The sequence below is a fragment of the Phymastichus coffea genome, unplaced genomic scaffold (genome assembly GCF_024137745.1).
Source record: "Phymastichus coffea isolate CEN01 unplaced genomic scaffold, Cenicafe_Pcof_1.1 PCOF00169, whole genome shotgun sequence".
Classification (NCBI taxonomy): Eukaryota; Metazoa; Arthropoda; class Insecta; order Hymenoptera; family Eulophidae; genus Phymastichus; species Phymastichus coffea.
This window is the reverse complement of record NW_026706980.1, coordinates 356,698-371,942: the sequence shown is the minus strand read 5'-3', so window position 1 is coordinate 371,942 and position 15,245 is coordinate 356,698. Positions and strand designations below refer to the sequence as shown.

At 59.5% G+C, this 15,245-nt stretch overlaps 3 protein-coding genes across 5 annotated transcripts; 1 reads left to right on the top strand and 2 right to left on the bottom strand.

Annotated features, from left to right (window-relative positions):
• Window positions 1–2,875: 2,875 nt before the first annotated feature.
• LOC131673180 (putative acyl-CoA-binding protein) lies at window positions 2,876–3,930 on the bottom strand. Its single transcript, XM_058950977.1, has 3 exons — window positions 3,775–3,930; window positions 3,355–3,469; window positions 2,876–3,296 (listed from the first exon to the last, which is right to left on the bottom strand). Exons 1-3 carry the CDS (start codon window positions 3,787–3,789, stop codon window positions 3,154–3,156), a joined length of 273 nt encoding a protein of 90 aa, XP_058806960.1. The 5' UTR covers window positions 3,790–3,930; the 3' UTR covers window positions 2,876–3,153.
• Window positions 3,931–4,034: 104 nt separating this feature from the next.
• Window positions 4,035–5,873, bottom strand: LOC131673179 (enoyl-CoA delta isomerase 2-like). Its single transcript, XM_058950975.1, has 3 exons — window positions 5,111–5,873; window positions 4,629–4,743; window positions 4,035–4,553 (listed from the first exon to the last, which is right to left on the bottom strand). The coding sequence occupies exons 1-3, from the start codon at window positions 5,447–5,449 to the stop codon at window positions 4,417–4,419; spliced, it is 591 nt and encodes a 196-aa protein (XP_058806958.1). The 5' UTR covers window positions 5,450–5,873; the 3' UTR covers window positions 4,035–4,416.
• Window positions 5,874–6,061: 188 nt separating this feature from the next.
• On the top strand, window positions 6,062–15,203 carry LOC131673142 (rho guanine nucleotide exchange factor 16). Of its 3 annotated transcripts, none has more exons than XM_058950886.1 (12): window positions 6,062–6,542; window positions 7,221–7,784; window positions 8,113–8,555; window positions 8,619–8,755; window positions 10,843–11,043; window positions 11,201–11,899; window positions 11,964–12,315; window positions 12,386–12,499; window positions 12,581–12,742; window positions 12,811–13,008; window positions 13,072–13,388; window positions 13,467–15,203. In XM_058950886.1, exons 1-12 carry the CDS (start codon window positions 6,306–6,308, stop codon window positions 13,679–13,681), a joined length of 3,639 nt encoding a protein of 1,212 aa, XP_058806869.1. In that variant the 5' UTR covers window positions 6,062–6,305; the 3' UTR covers window positions 13,682–15,203. The 3 variants fall into 3 exon arrangements, with proteins under 3 accessions (XP_058806869.1, XP_058806867.1, XP_058806870.1); XM_058950884.1 differs by having other exon boundaries at window positions 6,063–6,542; window positions 7,218–7,784; XM_058950887.1 differs by lacking the exon at window positions 10,843–11,043 and having other exon boundaries at window positions 6,065–6,542; window positions 7,218–7,784.
• Window positions 15,204–15,245: the final 42 nt, after the last annotated feature.

Sequence of the window (15,245 nt, the reverse complement as noted above, 5' to 3'; positions counted from 1 at the left end):
TTGCTCGTTATTAACTCGTCGCTTAGGATAAACAACTCTCTTCACAACTGTCAGTTCCACTATCTATCCAAACAAATACCAAATCTTCTAAACCAAGCAACAACCGGCAGACATCGCACTTGGAGATCGACGCTCTCAAAAAATTAACATCAATTCTCATCGACACATCCATTAGCAACAACATTCTATATTGAGATCGACTTTGTTGTCATCTGTTCTTTTCCCCAGGTGTATCAGCATTAACGATCCATTCTACGTCAAATAATGTTTAATCATTACACTAGGAAAATGAATAACAAGCAGTAGCGTCTTTCAGCGTTGATTTGCCGCTGAATAACTTCAAACTGCGACAGACTGATCCATGCATAGCTGCTTCTCATTGTTTCTTTTTTTGCGAAGCCGTTATAATACGTTTAATTATTTTGCCTGCAAGCACAAAAGCAATAAAGTAACCCATTGTTTAATTTGCTCGAATGGCTGTGCAAAAAATAGATCCGCAAGTGTGATTGTTTCACGGGGACTATTTCACTAACTGCAGTAAAATTTCATTTAATACGCATTTACTTATTGGTTTTTTGAAAATCGAAGTTCCCGAGTTGAGTTGTGGTTCGCCATTTTCGTCAATTTGAAAATAGTGATACTAAGTGACATAAGTTTTTTCATTGATTTTAATTGTGCATCCAGCTCTGCGTAAGCAAATATTATCAAAGTCCCAGCGATCGAAGCGGAAAAATTTGTTATATTTTTTTTCGTCGTCACAAAAAACAAAAAAAAATGTTTTTGTTGTTTTGCCAGGTTGGACGAAGCATCCACGAGTCGTCGTGTGATCGACAAAGTTGCCGATAATCATTCAGCGGGTAGCCAGAGCACGAAATCCATGCATAACGAATATCCAAAAGATAGCAGATTAAAAACCCACCATCATCATCATCAACCGCATTCAGCTCTCAAGCACGATAAAACTAAGAGAAAGTAAGCCATGTAAATGCTCTAATGGGCTCATTCGTCACCTCATACCGACTTTACGAATGAACTCCACGTCTTCAAGCGCGTCTCTTATAATCGCTATCGAAGAACATCAAAAAAGAAAGAAAAGTTTCAGATTTGCTCTTCACCCAACAATCAAATAGACAATGAGTTTGATTTTAGTCCGTCGATTCGTTAAGTTTTCTTAAACCTTGATGGCTTTTAGAGTTGAGCTACTTTTTGATTTTCATTTGGAATCGATTTTACAGAGAATAAATGAAGTTTTGTTTCATACAGATGGTTTCGCAAAATTATTACTAGATTATGGCAGAGGTTTACAACGCGTAGAAAACAATGAGATGATGAAAATAAATTTAATGTTAAGAAAGAATTTTTCATAGCGACGGCGAACATTTTTGGTAATAACAAATTGTATTAAATAATAACTGGAACATTAGAGCTAATTTATTTAAAATATAACGACTTAACCGAACTGATAAAAATATTCCTTTAAGGTAATTGAATAATTTCCAGGCAAAAAATTGAAAAATTGATGAATGTAAAGAGCTTGAGAAAGCTGTTACAATTAGGTTTACGTTTTATATATATTATTTAAACACTGATGAAAAAGCTACATAATATTAAAAGTGTCTCTTGGTGGAAAGTGTGTTATTCTTCGACAAACCGTTACGCTTTTTCTTTCTTTTCTTTTTCTTTTGGCTCGATCAAGCTTTATAACGAATTTTTGTCTCATTGAATTAATTGTCGCTGTCCCTCTGAGGGGAGTAGCAAATAGGTGTAAGAATTGACTCTTCGCGTAATAATGCATTGTATTTATCGGAGAATCCATCGTTTGTGGGAGGCTGACAAGAGTATAGTACACCCAGACGATGAGTGGTTGAAAAGGACGCTGTTATAGTCCTCGTTTAATATTTAAACACACGCGGTCACTTTACACAATTATTATTCACGCAATACTTTCACTGCGAGAAAGCGTTGAAACGATAAAAGAAAAAGCGAGAGAAAGATTGAATGCGGGATGAAATGGATGAGAAGTTTTAATGATATTAATATGCGAGCCGAAAATTCAAATGAGAGACGTGACAAGCTTATATAAACAATTATGAATATGATGTAATAGTTTTTTTCTTTAGTGACTGCATCAGTGCGAATCAATGTGTAAATGTTCCACGCGTTGATTCGCGCATATTTTGAGTTTAAGTTGAAACGACGGTCACTATATCGTGTGCTCGTAGTTGCGTGAACTTTTATTATGTTTATCAAAATACACGTCTTAGAGGACGAACTATGTGATTCAATATGTACGATTGGTCGACCTCAAGAGCCGACGGGTTCGAATGGAAGTCCGTGAAAGTGAAGCATTGACAGGTATAAATGATGCTTAATTCTTTAGGCCGATCCTCTTCTTCATTTTTGTTTGTTTTTTTTTTCAATTACTTCTTCGTTATTGCAATTACTAGATTGTCGTCCTGTGTTCACAGGTGTTTCGCGTCCCTGAGCTGTTGTATACCGGAAAGTCGAACATGACACAGCGAATGAGGATGTGCATAATGTAACTACGTGCTAAGTAATCGATCGAGAGATAGTTACAATTTCTTTGTTTTGTTCTCGAGCGTGTAGCGAAATCCAACTAATAGAAGTAAGACGTTCAAGATCCCCTAGCAGGTACATTTTTTTTTTTCATTTCTTTTTTCATTTCTTTTCTTTATTTCGTCTGAGCCTATCTCCCCTTTTAAAATAAATTGAGTATGTGTATATATGATAAGAAAACAGTCTTAAGCTTAAATATATTATTATCATTCACTAAATATTTGTCTGCATGTTTATTTTTCTGCCGAACAACCCAGACCTTCAGCATGCATCAAGAAATGATTGAACTTGGTGGATTTTTCATAACGTTTATTATGCAAATACAACAAGTTCGATGACGTTTCGCAGTGTACAGTTTAGAAAGTAATTAACAAAGAAAAAACTTGAGCTAGAAACTATAGGCAAGTAACATGTAAAGACCGTAAAAGTGGAGTAGAAACATAGAAACTTGAAAACTCGAGAGCAATTCCATGGTGTCTGGTCGATCGAGAGAACATTGTGCGCGTTGCTTCGAGTGCAACTTGACTCTAGATGCTATGGGAGGGGGTGAGGGGGTGGGGTGCAGACGTCGAACGTTCACGCCTTCTTGCCGATGGAGGCGATGAGCGACTGGGCCTTCTCGACATAGAGCTTCTTGGCCTCGTTCTGAGCCATGCCCTTCTTGCCGTTCCACGCATCCCACTTGGCCTTGCCCTTAAAGTCCAGCATACCTGGCCGCACTACCAACAGTCGATCGTAATAAAGGGAGTCGAGCACGGCCGCGCTCGCGCGACTTACCTGTGTTGATGTCACCCACGGTAGCCTGTTTATAGAGGGCGTACAGCTCCAGCAGGTCGGCGTCGGAGGGTGATGACGCGAGCTCCTTCACCTCCTCCGCTGCCTTGTTGAATTCCTGGGCATGAGAGACGAAAGCGAGGCGATTATCGACGGCAGGCTGGCACAGTCGGCGTCGACTTTATCAACGAAGCGAGTGACCTCGCGGCTATTGCGCTATCCGTACGTGTGTGCGCGAGCAGCCGCTCCGAGAATAGGCGTGTGCGCTTAGGTGGACAGGCTCCGAGGTAGCAGCAACGGCAGCGAACGAATGGTACACGTGGCCGAATCGATCTCGCGCGCGCGCACACACGTACACGGAGCCCGCAGCCAATGTGCACTCGCAAGGTAGGAAAATAAACGCAAGAGGGAAGAGAAGTTTACCTCGTCGAGCGACATGATCGAGGGATGCGGAGCGTGCGTCGGTAGAGCGTCCAAGAAAAAGTGCTGATCAGCGTGTTTGCGCAGGAGGACGCTGGTTAACCGGCGAGCTGAGCTGCGACTGCACGAGAGACGCTGGCTCGCGGCGGTGGTGGTGGTGTGTGCACGGGAGCCACGCCAGAGCCGCCGCGCGGCTACGATAGGGAAGGGGGGATGGGGGCAGGGAAACGCCGAGCTCCGCGAAACGAAGGGGGGAAATTCGATAAACTCGTGTCGTGTGCGCCCGTATCCCCCTCCGTCCCACCGCCCCTCGTAAATTGCTCGCCTCGCGTGATTTTAAGCGCGAGTCGACCTCCGACCCCTGCTCGCATTCTCGGCTTCTCTTCCTTATTTTTTTTTTATTTTCGACAAAGGCAACAAACAGTACAGGCTGGTTGTGTCAACAGAGCTGACAATTATATTCATCGAAAGCAACAGCGAATGTAGAGCGAGGAGAGGAAAAGTTTTGTGCTGATACAGAAAAGAGCTTGTGCAAGTGCGCAGCCGGCGAAAGTTTGCTGCCACTCGTGAATGCAAGAGATACTCGGGGCTGCAGTCTCTCTCTCTCTCTCTCTCTCTCTCTCTCTCTCTCTCTCTCTCGGCAGTCTATTCCTTATACTTGTCCAGGAGTGTGTTGACGTACTCGATGTAGAGCTCTTTCGCCTCGTCTCTGCTCATGCCCTTCTTGCTGTTCCACGCGTCCCACTTGGCTTTGCCTTTCAGATCAAACATCGCCGGCCTACCTGTGGATTCAATCTCGTTAGTTGGCGTTTTCTCGCGGGTTCCGTGCGCGCGCGCGCGCGCGCCTCAAAACTCACTCGTGTTCACGTCGCCGACGCTGGCCTGCTTGTAGAGAGCGTAGAGTTCGAGCAGCTCCTGGTCCGTCGGGCGCCGCGTGAGGCTTTTGACGGCCTCGGCCGCCTCCTCGAGTCTCTGAAACGGGGACGCATGCGTTCGTATCGGGGCTTGCGGTCCCGGCCGACCGGGCGAACGCGCCCCGCTTCCGATGCGACGAGAGGCCCGGCGCTCGCGGCAATCACGGCCGGCGGCAATACGAGCGTACACGAAAAAGGACGCGCGCGACACGCGACTGGGATGCAACGGCGCGTCTCCCGCGCGGGTAATTGGCACGTAGTAGGCGCGCTTGCATTCGGTACGCGCCTTGTTTCCAGATAAGCCGCGCGTCGACTCGACTCCCGCTTCGTTTGATTTTATTTTTCTTCTTTTTCTCATTGTTCCCGTTGCCTTCGATAAGGCACGGCGACGTCGGGCGCGTTGGCGCGAGGGAGGAGTGCCGTACCTGGTCGAGCGACGACATGCTGCTGCTACTGCTGCGAACGGCTGGTTGACTACTGGGGTCCGGGCAGCACGCCGACGACTGGCTGACTACTGGATATTCCACGTCCGCCGAGTTCGGCCGGGCACCGAGGTCGCGAAACAATGGTGCGCGCGCGACGGGCCGCGGAGACGCTTGCATTTTCATGAGGGAATCGTCGTCGCGCGATTCCGAAAGCGAGCGTGAGACGCGACGGGCAAAGAAAGAGAAAAGCAAGGAAAAAAAGAGAGCGCGGAAATCGGTTATCGTTGCTTCCCGCGAGCTTGGACAAATCCGACTGCGCGCGCGTGCGAACGCGTCCATGGGAAAGCCCGATCCGTCGCGGCTTTCGCCGTGCGCGCCTCGGAAAGCGCAAGCGAATCCAGTGTCGGCCGAGTCGCGCTGGAATGCCGCTGGGGATCGAAACCAGACGCTCGTAGAGGTGCGTGGAGCGTCTCTAGATCGCTACCACGGGGATCGCCTGGAATGCCGCGAAACTGCGTCCTTCCTTTTTCTCTCTCTCTCTCCTCGCCGCGTCCGGCAGGTATAAAGCAGGTCCGAGCGAGTGACTCATCGCCGAGCGGCGCGAAGGGCTCCTCTTCCCTTGTCCGGCCTTTCGGGACCGCCGCGGCGAGAGGAGAAGGATGCGGCGCCGAAGCGCGGAGGTCTGACGGTGGGACAACGATGCGCACTGGGCGGTGGTGGACGACACCTCTGCAACGACGAAGCGCAGAGTCGGTCTCGGAGTGCCGTAAACACTAGCGGGTTAACAAGGCCGCCGCGCGGATCGCGAAGCGTCGAGCGGTAAGGCAGCGATCGGGAGGCAGCAGTCCCCACCGCCGCCGCGATCGCGCCCGTTTTTTCGCTCGATCGCGCTGCCGCGACGCTGGTTCGCCAGTGACGTGACTAGCCCCCACCTCGGTCGCGGCTCTCTTTCTCTCTTTCTCTCGGCTGAGCGGCTCGCCGCTCGGGCCAATCTGTTATCGAGTCTGCTAGTGCGTGCGTGACCAGCGATCTGTTCTGGCTGCGCGCGACGATAGGACTTATCACGCGGACGCGCGCGCGCGTCGTCACGGCAAACTGCCATGAGCCGATGCGCGGCGCCGGCGACGAGTGCGCGAGTGCTGCCAGTGGGCGCGATCAGCCGAAGACGTCGTGATTGGTGCCGAGAGCCGCTGACATGCTGACCGAGCAGCAGCAGCAGCAGCAGCCGCAGCAGCAGCAGCCGCAGCAGCAGCAGCAGCAGCAGCAGCCGCCGCGGGCCGCCGCCGCTTTAGCTAACCGCAGCTTTCTGTACGGCAGCGCCGCCGCCGGGACCCGGAGCAACGCGCCGAGCGTCTCCGCGTCGGCGGCGGCCCGCAAGATCGTCTACGCCACGCTCGACAGTCTGGCCTTGCGGCCGCTGCGCCAGTCCGAGGTTCGTCCGTGGCGTCGGAGATCGCCCTCGAGCGCGTGGCTGGCGTGCCGCGCCGGGCAAAAAAATCCCGAAATCCCGAGTGGCCCCGTTATCTGATAAACGCTAATCGTCGCGACAATAAAGCGCCGATCGCTGCCGACTGCGACTGATGCGATTGCCAGGCGCGCTACGACGAGAGAGAGAGTGACTCTTCCACTTTGTCCGATCGTTGGCCGGAAACGTCGCGCTCCCAATGTCTCAATTTCTCACGGAACGAGTCCCGCGGCGTATCCGCATTTCCGCGGTTGCCTTTCGATCCGTTGATATTCCGAGCAGCGAGGTCGCTGATTCAGACGCAGGCGGTACGCGGACTGTCTCTCGCTCTCGCTCTCGCCGAGAGCGCATTGCATTGCCGTTATTCAGCGGGCGAGCTACTTGCGAGCGCGTGCTCCACAATTCGATTCGCGACGTCGAAGCCGCGGATCCGCCGATGAAAAGAAACGAGCGCTGACGGTCGCTGCTCCTTGCGCATTCCCGAGCTGCTACTGCTGCTTGGCGCGCTGACTTGCTCTCTCATGCTAATTGCCGAGCGCGTGCCACTTCTGCCCCGTCGTTCGTGACTCGCCTGAGAACAGTTCGCGGCAAGACTCGTCTCCGCCGGTCACTCAAACTCGGTGTTTGCCTTGGTCGTTGCAGCAGCAGCACCACCCGCCGCCAGCGGCGGACCCACGGAGGCACGACGAGTGGACGAGGCCCAGCTACACGTTCCCCGGCCTGGCGGCCGACAGCAAGCAGCGGCAGCAGAAGAAGAGCCAAAAGAAGCAACAGCAGCAGGAGGCGAGCGACCATCACGGCGGCGGCGGCGGCGGCGGCGGCAGCGCGCGTTTCGCTTTCGCCCGGAACGTGCTGCACTACGTGCCGATGCAGAGCCAGCGCTACTACCGCAAGTCGCGCAAGCTCGCCGGTAAAAGCCTGTCGCTCAAGTCCCTCGCCGGCCAGGACGCGGCCGCGAGGCCGCGCAGCCTGTCGCGGGACGAGCTGCGCTACGTGAGCATCTCGCAGCCCAGCAACTTCGTGCACGTGGAGTCGGGCGACCGGCTGCGACTGCTCAGCCGGCCCGAGTACGCCGAGCTGGCGCGCCTCGGCGCCTCCGCGCTGCTGCTCGACGGCGGTCCCCGGCTGCGCCAGTCGGACGACGACGACGACGACGACGACTACTACGACGACGTCGGCCCTGCCGCCCCTCTCCTCCGCGCGTCCACGGTAAATCAGACTCGCCGTTTCCGCTCGCCGACCTATTGCTACCTTGCGCCTTGGTTTTTCCTTCGCCTTCGATCCGCGCGCGGCACTCCAAGTCCAGCGAGATTGCTGCTGCGTCCGATAGGCTTTCGGCGGCGCTCGACGGACACGCGAAAACGCGACGTAGCCTTCCGCACTCGATATCTGGCGATCGCGCGTCGGCGAGTCGCGAGGTTATCGCTCGAGCGTTGTTTGCACGACGAGCACGCGCGCGCTCCGCGCATCGTGTCTCGCCGAGCCAAGGCCCCCCCCGCGAGCGAGCCAGTAATTCTCGTTGGCGTTCTCGCCGCAGGAGCGCGAGGCCAGCTCGCCGAGCGAGGAGCCACGCGGCTTCGAGCCGCCGGACGAGGCGTACGACGACGTGGGTCCCCCCGCGTTGACGGAGCGGGGCGACCCGCCGGACCCGCACCAGGAGGAGGACTGCCGGCTGTACGACGACGTCGGCCCGCCGCATTGCTTTGCCGAGCCCGAAAGCGCCGCCCGGCCGGACAAAGAGGAGGCGCCGGAGGAGCGAGCCGAGGTCCCGCGGGAGGCGCCGGCGGCCGAGGGGCAACAAGAGAGCGACGACGACGTGTACGACGACGTGGGCCCGGCGAGCGCGGCGGCGCCCGACGCCGCGCACGAGGCGCACGAGCGCGTCAACAGCCTGTACTCGGGCTCGCTGCAGGCCTGCGACAAGGAGTCCGAGTGGGAGGACCTGGAGGAGCCGAGGGCGCAGCAGGCCAGCCAGCCGGCGTAGGTCTCGCCGAGCACCCACTCCCCCGGCGCGCCCGTGTAACGCCGAGTTCTGATCCCCAGGCGCGCCAGGAGGAAGCCGGCGGCCGGCGCGCGCAGATGGTCCTGCAAGCTGCGCCGTCAGAGGAGCAGGGCCTCGCGCAGGAGCTCGGCGCGCTCGGCCAGCCGCGGCCGCGGACCAGCGTCGAGCCCCGGCAGCGGTGAGTCGCCGCGCGACGCGGGAAAAGTGGTTTCCCCGGCGGGGAGCCGCTCTCGCCGCGACCTTGACTCCGGCTGCCATTGACCGCTCGCGACCGCGTGGACCGCGCGTGGCGTGGCCAAGCCCTTCTCTCTCTCCCGACGCCGATGCCCCAGAGAACGCCGAGTGCGCTTCCGTCGACGGCCATCCAGCTGTCGGTTCACTCGGCGCGTTAATTGGCCCGCGCAAGAAAGCGCGATCTCGCCTCGAGTTTGGTGCCCCTTCGTATCGTCGCGCGGCTCCGCCAATTTTTCTCTTTTCCTCTCCCGGCCAGGAAGGGGAAAAATACATATTCTGCGTGCGCGCGCTAACGAGTGAAAATCCGGCATGACCCCGTTACTAACGCGTCTAATTGCACTTTCGAGCTGTGGCTCTCGTCGTCTCCGCCGTCATCGCGCAAAGCCCGATCGCTGAAACTGCGCCAGCGAGCCGTCATCGCACCGAGCGCGAATCGCGCGGCGCGCTTTCCTCCGCTTCCGACGTGATTCACCGAGTCGCTCGAGAATCGGCCGACCGAAAGCGGCGGCGACGCCCCGAGGCGAACGCGATACGTCGAAAGCGCGGAGGAGCATCGGCAGCTCGTCCGCGTTGCGCAACACAGCCGAAACCGCGCGGAGGCGGCGTTACGCGAGTATCGGGATACCGGAGAGGCCGTGGCTCGAGCGTGTCCTTGTCGCGCGGCGGCTGGCTGCAATTAAAGCGGCTGCTCCGCGCCGAACATCGATTGGCCGCGCACAATGAGCGCTCGCCGGCTAATTTACGCGGGCTACACGCCGTTACAAGCCCGATGTCCTTGTAGACTCGGGCGTAGAGGAGTCGGATGCGACGGGCTGATTTGTGGCGACGAGACGGTCGCCGCCGCCGCCGTCGCCGGGGCACAAGCGCTATCGAGGAAAAGCGCGTCGACTCGCGTACGGGCGCGTTGCGAAACGGTAATGCCCCGGCGAGGCGAGAAGCAGGGAGGGACATTCCTCGCGAAGCGATGCATACGCGCGCGCGCCGGGTGCACCGACTGTAGCGTTTCGCCGTGTCCGCGGCGACGGTGAAAGCGCGAGGACTCGTGGCGCGCGCGGGAGAAAGAAAGAGAGAGAGAGAGAGAGAGAGAGAGAGAGAGAGCGCGCGCGAGTCAGTCACGGTCGGGACGCGGCGGCAGCGCGTACTCGCGCGCGCGCGGCTCCATTCCAATATCCGTCGCAAGATATTACGTGCAAGTGCGGGAAACGATCATGAGAGCGCTCGGGAGATGAGGCAGTGCCTCAAGACGCCGCCTCGGCGACCCAACACTCAAGGTTTGCCGACGCTCTTCTCGCTAATTTCGCTCGCTCTCTCTCTCTCTCTCTCTCTCTCTCACCTGCTTCCAACTATGCATGTGCGTGTGCGCGCATGTGTATGCGCGCGTTTGATTCGCTGCACATCTGGCGCGATCTCGAGCTGGCATACGTGACCGTTCTTTCCTTACGTGTCACCGCACTGCACTCCGATACTGAATATGCAGCTCCGCGGCTCGGCTGCTGTAACGTCTTCTCTGTCCCGTTCTCTCTCTCTCTCTCTCTCTCTCTCTCTCTCTCTCTCTCTCTCTCTCTCTCTCTCTCTCTCTCTCTCTCTCTCCTCGCTCTCTCTCGCTCTCTCGCGATTGAGCGTCGCGGAGATCGACTGTATTTCCGACCAGTCCGTCCGATCCGTCGTGGCAAGCGAACCGAGCCGGCTAGGCGCTTCGAAATACAGCGCGTTGCTCAATTGTCGCGCAATCGTGGAAGCGGCTCGTAAATATTGGAAATTAAGCCCGAGCCGGCCGAAAATGACGAGATAATACGCCGTAGTTGCCCAACGTTATACAAGATCCGGCTGGCGCGGAGATTGGCCGGTCTTCCCGTTTGGTAAGAGAGAGAGAGAGAAAGACATACAGACAGAGATGGCGGTCCGACGAGACCGTGGCGCGACCTTGCTGCCCGAAAGAGCGCCCGTGTGTGGGAGAGAGCGCGAGTCGAGTGAAAGACAGGCAGAAGCGAACGAACGGCGAGCTCTTGGCGACTAATGAAAACCGAGTAGTTGCGGTGAGCCTTGGTAGCGGCTCGATTCTCGTGCTGGGATCGGAGGAGGCCGAGCCGCGGACTCGGCACCAGGCCAACGCCCGGCAGAGCGACGGCCACGAGGACGAGGCGACCGAGTGCAAGGGCTTGCTGCAGCTGCGAGTGGTGCTCGTCGACGACGGGGCCCAGGTGCACGAGACCTCGCTCTACGTTGCCGAAGGTGCCTGCGCCACTCCTGCCCGCGTACCGCGACGCGCCAAGGCCTCGTCGCGCGCGAGCGGGAACGGCCAGCCGAAGCGCCGAACCGCCCCGTCCAGACCCTCGCCGCGACGCTCATCTCTCCGTCTCTCTCTCTCTTTTTCTCTGTGCGCAAGCAGACTCGTCGGACGACGGCAACTACGAGACGCTGCAGACCTACGAGCCGGACGACTTCAGCAGCGACTCCGAGCACGAAGAGGAGAAGGAGGTGGGCTCGGTCGGCGGCTCGCCGATACCGCAGCAGCAGCAGCAGCAGCAGCAGCCGCCCAGCCGACCGGTGCCGCCGCCGCCGCGGGAGCAGAGTCTGAGCCACAGCCTCGGGCGGCGCATGCGCATGCTGCGGCGCACCTGGAGCATCACCAAGGGCAGCCTGGGCCGCATCGGGCGCCGGGCGTCCGCCGACGCCGAGGACGGCGCGCGGCAGGACCCGCGCAACTACTTCGGCTTCGGCCGGCCGTTCCGCAAGCGCCAGGCCGGCCAGGCGCTGTCGACCTTCTACCTGGAGCGCGGCCTGTCGTCGGGCGCCAGCAGCGAGAAGGGCAGCAGCTGCAGCGCGGGCAGCGGCAGCGAGGGCCAACACGAGCCGGCCTACCTCGAGCGGCTCAAGGCGGACGGCCAGTCGGGCAGCGCGCTGGCGCGCGAGCCGCTCTACCAGTTCTACGCGGCGGACGCCGCCAGGGTGGCCTTCGAGTCCGACTCGGACGGCTACGAGCAGGTGGAGGAGCCGGCGCCCGCGCGGACGGCCGCCGAGCTGGCGAGGCCCGGCCAGCGCACGCTCTGGTGCCAGACGCCGCGGGTCATCGGCGGCGGGCTCTCGCGTGAGTACCCCGTCCGGGCGCGCGCGCGCGCCGCCTCTGACCCGTGCTGCTTGCCCGACCGCAGAGGGCCTGACGCCGGAGCAGCGCCGGCTGCAGGAGGCCAAGTTCGAGATCCTGACCTCGGAGGCCTCCTACCTGAACTCGCTGCGCGTGCTGGAGGGCGAGTTCGCGGGCAGCCGCGAGCTGGCGCGCGACCTGCTGACGGCCGGCGAGCGCGACCGGTTGTTCGGCGCGGTGCCCGAGGTGCTGGCCGCCTCGGAGCGCTTCCTCGCCGAGCTGGAGGCCGAGTGGCGCGAGGACCCCATGCTCGGGCGCCTGGCCGGGCTGCTGCTCGGGCACGCGGAGCGCAGCGCCGACGCCTACGTGGCCTACTGCTCGAGCCAAGTGAACATCGACGTCACGCTGAAGGAGCTCAGGTGGGTCGCGCCGCCGCCGCCGACGCCGCCGTCGCCGCCCCGGCCACGCCTTGACTCCGGGATGTTGCAGGGCGAGCAAGGGCCACCGGTACCTGGAGGCGCTGTCGAGGATCGAGGCGCGGCCGGCCTGCCACAGCCTCTCGCTCCACTCGTTCCTCATGCTGCCCATGCAGAGGATCACCAGGTAAGCGGCCGCCCGGCCCGCAGGGAAGGGGGTGGGCAGAGCCAGACCGAGAGGGAACGAGCGCCACGTCCGTTGTCGCAGGCTGCCGCTGCTCGCCGACGCGGTGCTGTCCAAGCTGTCGGCGGACCAGGCCGAGCGCGCCGACTGGGAGCGGGCGCTGTCGACGCTCGGCCGCACGGTGGGTCGCTGCAACGAGGGCGCGCGGCTCGCCGAGCGGCGCAACCAGCTGGAGGCGCTGGCCAGGTAACTCGCGTCGGGCCCCCGGGGGCACCGACCCGCCGCGCACCGACTGACCGACCGGCCGCGCGCAGGAGGCTGGAGTACCCGGACGGGCTGGCGCCGGTAGAGCTGCGCGGCCGCGAGCTGATCCGCAGCGGCACGGTGGTGCAGCTGTCGAGCCGGCACGACGCCGAGCACCGGCTGACCTTCGGGCGCAAGTTCCACAAGACGCCGCTGATGCTGATGCTGCTCACCGACTACCTGCTGCTGGCCAAGCTCAAGCCCAACAGGTAGGTGGTAGGCCGGCCGGCGGGCCGCGGCGCGGCACTACAGGCGCTCCGTTTGGCCCGCAGCTGCGGCGAGGAGAGCTACGCCGTGGTGGAGGCGTGCAAGCGCAGCCTGGCGGCGCTGGAGCGCGCGCCCGAGGACGGCCCGTTCGCCGGGCGGCGCGCGATGCTGCTGACGCTACTGGAGAACCAGGCGGGTCGCCAGGTGGAGCTGGTGCTGAGCTGCGACAGCGAGACCGAGCGCGAGCGCTGGCTGGACGCCGCCTCGCCGCCCAAGCCCAGCTGCCTCGGCGAGACGCTCTACGAGTCGTGGGACTGCCCGCAGGTCATGGCGCTCTACTCGTACGCGCCCCGGCAGCCCGACGAGGTGGGCCTGCAGCCAGGTGGGTGCAGGGCGGTCGGCCGCCGGACGCCGCGCGCGCCGCACTCAACGAGGCCCCCCCGGCCCGCTCTGCCCGCAGGCGACGTCATCAACGTGCTGCGCAAGACCAGCGACGGCTGGTTGTTCGGCGAGAGGCTGCTGGACGCGCGTCAGGGCTGGTTCCCCGGCAACTTCACCAAGGAGGTGGCCTCGGAGCACGCGCGCGCGCGCAACCTGCGCCAGCGCCACCGGCTGCTCGCCCTCGGCGCCAGCCAGCTGCAGCGCCGCGCCAAGCCGGCGCTCTCGCTGCTCTGAGCCGCGCCGCCCGCTCGGGCCGTGCTCCTCGCTGCCGGCCCCTTGTCCATATGTAAATAGGTTCGTTTGGTCGCTCCCGTGCGATGCCCGCGACTGTTGACCTTGCCGACCGTGCCTCCCGCAAATACGCCCGCCCGAGTACGCGGAATACGAGGCGCTCGCGAGCTCCCACTCGATCGTGGAATCGCCTGCAGCCACTGTATCCTCGATGGAAAGCGCGAGAAGAATCGCGCGCGTAAACGCGGCTTTTCGATGCTGGCCTTTCATCATTTTTAATTAACGCGCGAACGCCGGGTTTCAGCGAAACAAAGGCGCGCAGTTGTGCGCCTAAACAATGTGAGCGCGCGCTCTCGCTCTCTCTCTCTCTCTCTCTCTCTCTCTCTCTCTCTCTCTCTCTCTCTCTCTCTCTCTCGGTCTCTCGCTCTCGCTCTCTGAATTTCCAAATCCCGCTCGGAAACGTAATCGCGATAAGCGAGAGAGCTCGAGGGGCAAGAAAGGGCGGGTTGTCCATTGACGCGGTTCGTCGAAAAACAGCGGCAGCAGCGCGGAGATGCAGCACGAGCTGGCAATTAGAGCTATCGAAGAGAGATAGAGCACGCTGCGCAAGTGGCCGCCGGGCAGACCATTAGCTCTCTTCGGGCGTGCGCGTGGAGGGCGGGAGGCAGCGACTGCATTGGCCGCGGATAGGCGGAGGTCCTTCGAAGCAGTCCGACTTCTCCGGGGCGCGCGCGTCAATCGCCTCCCGAGCCTCCGGCATAGCCGCGACATAGTCGAGACGGCGCTACGCAAAAATTGACGCGCGAGCGGAACCTGGTCAGGCCGCCTGGAAAACTGGGGAGCCCGGGTGCTATGTAGCGCGCTATTGGTATAGGGGGCGATGCCCGTTCGATAGGTTCCCCCCGCCCTTCTGACCGCCGCCGCCGCCGCCGCCGCCGCCGCCGCCGCCGCCCTCCTCGCCGAAAACCTCCTGGCAGCTCGCGCGCGCTGTCTTTCCTCTCCGAGTCGGACGATCGCTCGGCTCCAATTTGATGGATGCGTCGAGGCGCGATCTCGGATTTATTCGTCGCCGTCGCGGATCCAATTTGCCGCGGTTCTTAATCCCGTCGACCTCTCGCTTCGCCGGGCGAAACCGCTGCCTCGAACGACCGACTTGCTCCGCGAAAAATGCCAATTATTTATCCGTCCGGCGGGGTCGACGGGCGCTGCGCCGTTTGGCTCGTCGACGAGCTAATCGATCGCCACGACCGAAAGGCGAAAATCAGTCGACGCTCGCGAATCCATTACTCGATTGCTCAGTTTGCTCCGACATGACTGCGCGAGCGGATTTCCGCGTCCGCGTCCGGTGGAGTTCGCGCGTCGGGAGTGGAGTCCCAACGAAATAATTGCGCCGCGACACGAGGGCAGATTTTTCGATACAATATAAACAGAGAAAGGAGCGAGAGAGAGAGAAGGAGAGAGGGGGGGAGGCAAAGCCCGATAGTTTCACGCGTACGCGCACCATGGGAGAATATCCGCGCGAGCGGAGGGCTAAGAGAGCATATTTGGGCAATAAATGCTGGTAATG

What these genes read in the sequence shown, in the direction of transcription:
- LOC131673180 (XM_058950977.1), bottom strand. An exon ending in CGTGGGTGACATCAACACAG is followed by an intron (nt 3,297 to 3,354) that starts GTAAGTCGCGCG and finishes GACTGTTGGTAG; the next exon opens with TGCGGCCAGGTATGCTGGAC.
- LOC131673179 (XM_058950975.1), bottom strand. Translation starts at nt 5,449, where the DNA reads ATGGACGCGTTCGCACGCGCGCGCAGTCGGATTTGTCCAAGCTCGCGG. An exon ending in GCATGTCGTCGCTCGACCAG is followed by an intron (nt 4,744 to 5,110) that starts GTACGGCACTCC and finishes TCCCCGTTTCAG; the next exon opens with AGACTCGAGGAGGCGGCCGA. An exon ending in CGTCGGCGACGTGAACACGA is followed by an intron (nt 4,554 to 4,628) that starts GTGAGTTTTGAG and finishes TTGAATCCACAG; the next exon opens with GTAGGCCGGCGATGTTTGAT.
- LOC131673142 (XM_058950884.1), top strand. Translation starts at nt 6,306, where the DNA reads ATGCTGACCGAGCAGCAGCAGCAGCAGCAGCCGCAGCAGCAGCAGCCG. An exon ending in GTCACGCTGAAGGAGCTCAG is followed by an intron (nt 12,316 to 12,385) that starts GTGGGTCGCGCC and finishes GGGATGTTGCAG; the next exon opens with GGCGAGCAAGGGCCACCGGT. An exon ending in CAGCTGGAGGCGCTGGCCAG is followed by an intron (nt 12,743 to 12,810) that starts GTAACTCGCGTC and finishes GGCCGCGCGCAG; the next exon opens with GAGGCTGGAGTACCCGGACG.